The sequence below is a fragment of the Vanessa cardui genome, chromosome W (genome assembly GCF_905220365.1).
Source record: "Vanessa cardui chromosome W, ilVanCard2.1, whole genome shotgun sequence".
NCBI lineage: Eukaryota > Metazoa > Arthropoda > Insecta > Lepidoptera > Nymphalidae > Vanessa > Vanessa cardui.
In genome coordinates, this window is record NC_061153.1 from 804,300 (window position 1) to 813,677 (window position 9,378).

At 34.1% G+C, this 9,378-nt stretch overlaps 1 protein-coding gene across 1 annotated transcript; it reads right to left on the minus strand.

The window, feature by feature from the left end:
• Positions 1-8,346: 8,346 nt before the first annotated feature.
• LOC124542786 (putative nuclease HARBI1) lies at positions 8,347-9,110 on the minus strand. Its single transcript, XM_047120676.1, has 2 exons — positions 8,937-9,110; positions 8,347-8,862 (listed from the first exon to the last, which is right to left on the minus strand). Exons 1-2 carry the CDS (start codon positions 9,108-9,110, stop codon positions 8,347-8,349), a joined length of 690 nt encoding a protein of 229 aa, XP_046976632.1.
• Between the last annotated feature and the right edge of the window lie 268 nt (positions 9,111-9,378).

Here is a 9,378-nt window from a genome sequence, read left to right on the forward strand (position 1 = left end):
TGCTAACATTTGAAGAGCTTCTAACTGTCATTAATAAAATTGAAGCTGTGTTAAATTCTAGGCCGTTGTGCGCGTTATCTAGTGACCCTTCTGAAGTGGATGTCTTAACACCGGGACACTTTCTCACTGGAGGGCCGTTGGTTTCATTACCCGAGATGCCGCTTACGGAAGTTTATTTGCCGCCTCGAGAGCGTTGGCAGATGTTACAAAGACTAACTCAATCGTTTTGGAAGGTGTGGCGAAACTCTTATCTACACACCCTGCAGCAAAGATGCAAATGGTTCGAGAGGCAGCCTAATGTTAAAATAGATGATGTAGTTGTAATTGTTGAACAAAACCTACCACCATTAGAATGGCGTTTCGGTCGTGTGACTGCGCTTCATCCTGGCACTGACGGCATAGTGCGAGTAGTTACGTTACGTACAGCAAATGGGTTACTTCGCAGGCCCGTCGTAAAAATTTGTCCTTTACCGGTCAATTCTTAGCTCATCAATATATTAATTACCTATTTCTTTTTTTTTAATTCAGTCTTTCTATAATAATTTTAACATGTAAAAACAATATTCTCGCATCAGATTCATTTGAACTCAGCACTACATTTAATTATCTATTTCTTATTCTTTTCATAAAACTTAATTTCATATTATTGAAATCCCTGGAGTGATTTCAAGTGGGGGGGAATGTTCTAGCTTGCTTTCCTACTTTCCCGCCAATATTAATCCCATATCCTTTTTCCGCTGTTATTCCCTCGGCCATCGCAGCATTTAGTACCACCGAGTGACGCGAGCGGCGCTACTGAGACTTCATCGAGCGACGAAGCTAATCCGCCGCCATTACAGCGCGCGCGCGTTAAAAAACTTAATTAAAATTCTTCTAAAACAATACTAAAACCTCAAAATACACAAAAGGCCTAGTGAAAGTGTTACCAGGACATATAAAAGGTGTCATCAGTGCAATAAGCAGAACTTTATAAGAACTTTAAACAAAATCTGTTGTGAAACTAAATTTGCAATTAACCGGCCGAGGTAAGTACCTACAAGCCTACCTCTAATCCTTACATTATACTTACTCCTTGCAACTAGAACAGTTAACAAAATTTAACATAAACGGGTTACGTATATTTCAATTTAAAACAAACAATTAAAAACATTCGAGCGGCTTATGGTTCGAGATTTTCGCCATTCAAGTCCCGCCAGACTTCTTGTACAATGCCAGGCGGTTTTGAACAGCATAAGACCTTGACAGGCGAGGGGACAGCTGCTAAGGGCGTGCGAGTGGGAGCCTCATGAAGTGGCTGATACGAAAATAATATACCATACATGCCAAATGCATGAAGATATATCAGATGTATTAATAAAAACATGTGACAGACATTTTAATATTACTGCTCGGAAACATGGACCATCTCCACAATAATAATTTAAAAATCTATATGGAATATGGCACTAATAATTGTAAAAAATCGATAAATATTTTTGAACTATATACAAAATTGGGACCTTCTATATGCCAAAGCTTACCTGGATTTCATGCATTAACCGGTTGCGATTTCAATCCGTCTTTTTCAAGAAGAGGTAAAAAAATCCATTCCAAATATTGCAAAAATCGAGTGTATATCAGAAAGCATTCAAAGAATTAGGAAACGCAGAAATAATACAGAAGAAAGAAAAAAAAATCCCGATACTAGAGAAATTTGTATGCCAAATGTATGGTTTGAAATCTTCAAAATTAAATGATGCACGATATGAAAAGTTCCTTGCTACGTACAACACAACTAATTCTAAAGAGTTTATGAAGAGTTTATGAAGTGAAATGATATGAAAAAAGTAGTAAGCTATGATTCAGCGAATTTACCACCCTACCAACGTAAACTACATGAACAATTGTTGAGAACTGCCTACATTACAAATATATGGCGAAATTGGTGGTAGTAACTTGGTGGTAGGGCTTTGTGCAAGCCCGTCTGGGTAGGTACCACCCACTCATCAGTTATTCTACCGCCAAACAACAGTACTCGGTATTGTTGTGTTCCGGTTTGAAGGGTGAGTGAGCCAGTGTAACTACAGGCACAAGGGACATAATATCTTAGTTCCCAAGGTTGGTGGCGCATTGATGATTTAAGGAATACTTAATATTTCTTACAGCGTCATTGTCTATGGGTAATGGTGACCACTTACCACCAGGTGGCCCATATGCTTGTCCGTCAACCTATACCATAAAAAAAAAAATTGTCATTTAAAACAACCAACAATTCTTACACCTGAAAATAACGGTTGGAACTTAATTGATAATCGTTACGATTTTAATTGGTTTGGGGGGAATGCGGTTCCATCGTCTATATACGACATACTTTTACAAGAACCTGCTGATACTGCCACAGCACGATCGACTGAAACTGAAGAATGCATTTCAGGTAACATACAACTATTTTCAACCGACTTCAAAAAGGAGGAGGTTATCAATTCGTCTGTATTTTTTTTTTTATGTTTGTTACCTCATAACTTTTTACTGGGTGGACCGATTTTGATAATTTTTTTTTGTTTGAAAGGAGTCCGATTTTTTTTTTATTTTTTTCCGATGATGGTATCCGTATGAAAACGACATAAGTCTTAAATTTGCATTATGTATATGCGTGACAAATAGGTGAATAACTCAAAATCACGTAAACCAATTTTGATGATTCTTTTTTTATTATAAAGTATATACTTTAGGGGTAGTTTGGTGAAAGTTTGGTAAGGTTCTGAGCACAGGATCCATGACAAATTAAGGGAACGGGAGGGAACGGAACAATTCTGAGGAGCACGTTAGCAATACTCGGTCGAATCTTTTATTTATGGGTTACTTGGATATTAGAATCACCTTCCGGAACGTGGTTATGTTCATGTAATTGTCATAATCGAATATTATAATCAACTAGCGACCCGCCCCGACTTCTCACGGGTGCAATACTGATACTAAATATACTAAAGAATTTGTTTATTTACGACATCACATTGCAAACTTCTAAAATTGTCAGTGTTTCTTTACTATATTGTTCATTTATTATATACACAAACCTTCCCCTTGAATAACACTATATATTAAAAAAACCGCATCAAAATCCGTTGCGTAGTTTTAAAGATATAGGGACAGAGAAAGCGACTTTGTTTTATACTATGTATTGACGGAACTCCTAAACGGCTTACAGTTAGGGTGCGATTTGGGGCAGAATTTCTTTCTGTCTTTAATCAAATTTTATGTATATGATGTACGACATAGCATACGAATAGCTCTTTTGCAAAGTTTTTTTACTGAGGTCGATTACAGCTCATTCGAGGGTACCTTGTAGTTTATGCCGCATGACGTATTAAAGCCGCATTTTCGAAAGTCTATTTTTGCTTTATTCGAAAGTTTCTTTTGAAATTGTCCCTGAAGTAGTTTCTGATTCATATAAACGGCACGCTTAATCTATCCATATTAATAAAATAATGTTAGTCTACATCAGCTTCACTTAAAATCAAAAAATAAATAAAATTTTAACAAAAAGAAAAACCGACTTCAAACAAAACAGTATTTTAAAACAAATTAAAATGCACTAAAAAGTAATAAAAATAATTGCATATTTAACACATTTTTGAGAGTCCTCCTAGGTAAAATGAAATGAAAAATATTAGACTACTTAAAAGTCGATTTACGATTATATAATGTAGTTATAGTTATTGTTATATTTCGAGCCGGTGTCAGCCAATAAAACCTGCATATTATATTCTGTATCATTTAATATGCAGTCCTATGTATTGAGCTTGATATTTAATTCTCAACAACCATATTGATTCATTAAAATATTTTTTTTACTATTTTCAGATGAGGAAAACATTGCTGAAGAATCAGATGATGATGAAAACAGTGATAGCGAAATTTCGAATGATGCTGAAGAAAATGAGTGTTAAAAATAATGTACATTATATAAAACCTAATAAAATACCTTACATTTACTGTATGCATTCATGTAACATTTCTTATTAGTACGCCCTTAGCAGCTGTCCCCTCGCCTGTCAAGGTTTTATGCTGTTTAAAACCCCCTGGCATTGTACATACTTACTCTAAGAAGTCTATTTAAAAACATATAAAAATTTCAAGTATACAGGATAAAGTTTATTTTACCTCATCAACTGTACGTTTTCTAATTGGCCTGTCGTATACTTCTGCTTATTGTAATCGTCTGTCAATTTTTTTATTACAAATTTCTAACCTTACAGGAAGAACGTTACTCCCAGGGTTCATTAGCTCTCCAGCTATAAGTACCTGTGAGGTTATTTCCATAGAAGAAAGTATTAAACCTCTTAGTAAAATTGATTTACATCATCCTGCTTTAGACATCGATTTAAAATTAAATAAGCGTTTATTAACTATTAGAAAACAATTTGCGTCTTATAACTTTAGGAAAGCTGACTACACTTTAGTTAATGCTAAGTTATGTCAAATTGATTGGGAATTGGAGCTATCTCCGTTTAAAGATGTCGATATATAGGCTGTAGCAAAATTTTATGACTTACTGGAAATTATAATTCAATCTACTGTACCCAAAACAAAACCTCGAAATTTAAAATATCCTTCTTGGTTACACGTAATTTGATTAAACTTATCGCTGAGCGTAACAAAATTCTCAAAAGGTACAAACTATACAAAAACCCTAGAGATCAATTAGAACTTCAGTTGAGCAATGATAGGGTGGAGTCTTTGACAGCTTCTTGTTATCGTAAGCATAGCTTAAGTACAGAAGAATCGGTTCTTAAAAATCCTAAGAAATTTTGGTCTTTTGTAAAGGGTCATCGTGGTGAATCTTCAGATCTTCCTAGAGAAATGTTCCTCAATAATAAGACAGCAAATACAGGAGAAGATATTTGCAATCTTTTTGCTTCACAGTTTGCGTCAGTCTATTCCCCACATGATCAAGGTCGTATACCATATCCAGCAGATTGTTTTCCCCAATTTTGCTTAAGTAAAATTTCTTTGGCCGAACGTGAAATATCTAAAATCTTAAAATCCGTTATATTAGCAAAGGACCTGGTCCTGATGGAATTCCCCCATTATTTATTAAAATGACTAGTAAGTACTTAACACTTCCTTTAAAAATCTTTTTTTCAAAATCACTCGAATCTCCTAAATTTCTTACAATATGGAAAGCTGCCAATGTTGTTCCTATTTACAAAAAAGGCGACAAGCGTAATATCAAAAACTATCGACCTATTTCAATTTTAAGCGTTATTCCAAAACTCTTCGAAAAGCTCATTTGCCCAATTGTAACCAAATATTTCAAAAATATCCTCTCTACACAACAACATGGCTTTATGCAAAATAAATCAACATTGACTAATTTATGAGACTATGTTATAGATCTGTCCGAAAACGTTGATCACAAGACTCAAATTGATGCTATTTACACGGATTTTACGAGCGCATTCGACAAAGTTAGCCATACAATCTTACAATCTAAGCTTATGTATTACGGAATCCATGGTAATTTGCTGAATTGGTTAGTATCCTACTTAAATAACAGATCTCAACGGGTTATTACTCACGGCTATTCATCTTTTGCATTTGTTCCCACATCCAGGGTACCCCAAGGATCCCATTTGGGTCCAATTCTTTTTTTTTAGTTTTTATTAATGATATAGTAGACAGCGTTAAATTTAGCAAATGTTTAATATTCGCCGACGATCTCAAAATCTACAGACCTATAAAAACGTTATCCGATTCTGACCTTCTCCAAGCAGATATAGACGCTCTCGCTAGCTGGTGTAATAAAAATAACATGGAATTAAATGTTAAAAAATGTCTTCATATAAAGTTTACAAGACGCAGAAAACCAATATTATCTAAATATTCTATACCTGGCGATCCTCTATCCGAGGTTAATTCAATCCGAGACTTAGGTGTACTTATCGACAGCAATTTAAACTTTATTAATCATTTAGACAAAATAATATCAAAAGCTTGGAAAATGTTAGGATTTGTAAAACGAACATGCAAGGATTTTAAGAATACTCGCTCATTGCTCTGCATTTATAATTCTCTTGTACGTTTCAATTTAGAGTATGCATCAAATATATGGAACCCATTTTATAACACTCATATCGAAAGACTAGAGCGAATACAACAAAATTTTACCCGTTTTCTTGCATACAAGGATACTAGTTGTCCTTATCGCGCTAACTACATCAATAGGCTAAAACATTTTAAAATGATATCACTTAAAAATCGCCGTGAAATCAGCGATGTTTTGACCCTACACAAACTGATACATGGTCAAATAATGTCACCTGAACTACTTCAGCAAATCAATTTAGTTGTTCCCCGCAAAATTCCTAGACACCCAATAAAACAACCTTTTAGAACTACAGCTTTTAAAACAAATTTAGGTAAACATGCACCCCTCAACAGAATAATTAATTCTTATAATGAATATTCTTCTAACGGCAATATCGACATCTTTGTCCAAAGCAAGCCAACTTTTGTGAAGCTCTGTAAAGATCTCATAGTATTATAACTTTAAAACCATTTTATTCATAAATTAAGTTATGTCAACCCTTGTAGATTTTTGTTGTTGTATTTAAATTTTATTTTATGTTTTGTTTAATTATCCATAATTTATTTATCTTTTTTTAATTTTTAGTAAAGATATAATTAGGTTAGTATAGTCTTATCTTAAGGTCAATGTAGTTTACACCTGTAATGATTTATTCACCTAGATTTAATACCCTATATCTACTGCTAAGTGAATGTGTTAGTGATAAGTCGATGGTGTAACTATTTCCAATAAATAAATAAATAATCACTCTTTTGCAATAACTTAATTAAGAAATATTATCATGTACTGCAAAATTAAAAACTTATCTATACAGCACATGTTACTTCCCACTCCCTCCAGTGCAAATTTAAATGATATGGATATGGTAATTGTAATTAAAAAATGCTTAATGTGAATGTAGTGTAATACTGGAATCAATTTTGTTAATTAATTGAATTGATTTAATCATCTTTGTTTTAGAATGACTTTGGAAAAGAAAACAAAACAATTAATAAAATACTTTATTCTATACTATATACTATATAGTAAGCTTGTTCAAGGATTTTTGTTACAGTAATTTTACAAACTATATTAAGTGAAGCTACCACCGGTTCGAAATGTAGATTCAACTGAGAAGAACCGGCAAGAAACTCAGTAGTTACTCTTTTTCAACATTTATAGAACAAAGTTATAATTATACATAATATATTCTCCCTGCAAAACAAAAAGTTATTATACGCACAGAAAGTATTATTTATTAAAACATTTATATATTTTCAGATAATTATGAATGTAAACAATGCAGAAGCACCACCTCCTGCAATACCTTCAAGCTCTTCAATATTGGATCCACCATCTCCAGAAAAGTCTTCAAGATCTCAAATCTCAAATCCAAAACCTAGAAAAATTAAAAAAAAAAGTTATATAAAAGTAATTTCATACAAAGAAAAATATGTTGTAATATTTAACTTAGCTTTCAATGTTTGTTTTCTTATTGTAGTGCTTCAAAAAAGGCTGTTCACCGGCAGATGAAGTTGCTGCTTGTGAAATAGAATGCAGGAGGGAACTGCACAAAAAACAAATATTTAACCAGGACATTGAAACGTCTAATTTAAAGTTACAGGGAGAGTTATTAAAATTAAAAATAGAATATTATAAAAAAAAAATGAATAAATAAATTTTAAACATAAATCTTACTTTGTTTTTTAATCATTTACCTGTAAGTAAGAAGAAATTTGTTGTCTTAAATTTTCGCGATTATTACACATTTAAATAAAACTTCTTGCAGTTTCAACTTCTTGCAGTCTGTTGGATTTGGGATTTGTTGGATGTTCACAGACTGCAGTCTGTGAACATGCTCTGGATAAACCTAACCGTTTTATCCGATTTGATAAACCACAGATCCTCGCCAGAGAACACAGATTCATTCCTAGAATGATACGCGAGGCTATTGAAATTCAAAAACATCCGAACTTCAATAGAGAAGATGGTTGGAGACTTTCTAACACCTGGGATCCACTTATTAAAAATTTAAAATCCCAAATCCAACAGACTGCAAGACCTAAAGATACAGTTAGTGCCTTCTGCGTGCAACCGGAACGTTACTCAAGATATCAATTGAGAAATCGTTGGCGGTAGTTGTTAATAATATTTCCTTTGTTCTTCAAATAGACAAATGTCATCTTAGTCTACCCGTGACCACGAACACTGCAAAGTGCTCGAAACGTCGGGATGTTTAAAAATAATTAATATACGCGATTCATCCGTTATAATTAGTTTTATTTAAAAGAAGAAATTTATTCATTAAAGTGCCTTGCAATAAAAGCTTGCAAGATTGCAGCAGTTCTACTTCGCCTATGGTTAGAGTCCATGTTACTCGGCTGTTCTGTTAGACCTTCAGTACTGAGCTCATAATTGTCCTCCACCACATTTGTATCTTTGTGTGCAATTGCAATATTGTGCAAAACTGCAAGTGCCACAATAGTAGTTTTAACATTGCCAAATTTCATTGGCATGCCATGGAGTAGGCATTGAAAGCGCAGTTTCCAAACACCAAAACAGCGTTCTACAACATTTCTTGTTGCAATGTGTGCCTCATTATAATTCTGTTCAGCATGGTTATGTGGATTTAATATTGGTGTTAACAAATATGGCTCTAGTCTGTATCCAGAGTCACCTAGCAATCTACCTCTAAACTCCCCTGCTTCAAAGCGTTCCCTTAGGGTGGATTCATTAAATATTCTTGCATCATGAGTGCTTCCTCGCCACCTTGCAACTACATCTCTGATGCGCAGACTAGCATCACAGGTCACCTACAACAATCTTGAATTTGGATTTTATAATATAAAAGAAAAACTTCCTCAATAATAATCATTAACATACATACCTGAACATTGAGAGGGTAAAATCCTTTCCTGTTTACATAATATTGGGCTAAATCACCACCATGCTTCTTTATTTTTATATGCGTACAATCAATGCAGCCAGTTACCGATGGGAAGTTCCTTATTTGGCGGAATTCCATCATCAGCCTCTGCTCTTCTGCAAGAGATGTAGGCATCTTTATATACTCTGATGAATATTTTGCTAGAGCCCGCGCCACCCTGTTGTATATACGGCTAGTAGTAGCTTGAGATAATCCATGAAGGTCTCCCGCATCTTTTTGAATCTAAAAAACACATTTTGAAACGGGTAAAGAAACATTAATGATGAAAAAGATGAAAAATATTTGTAAGTTCGCATACCTCACGACGTCCCCAACATCTTATTGCCGTCAATACTTGCAACTCTGGTGAGGTACCACAACCTTTAGCGCTCAGCTTCAAGTT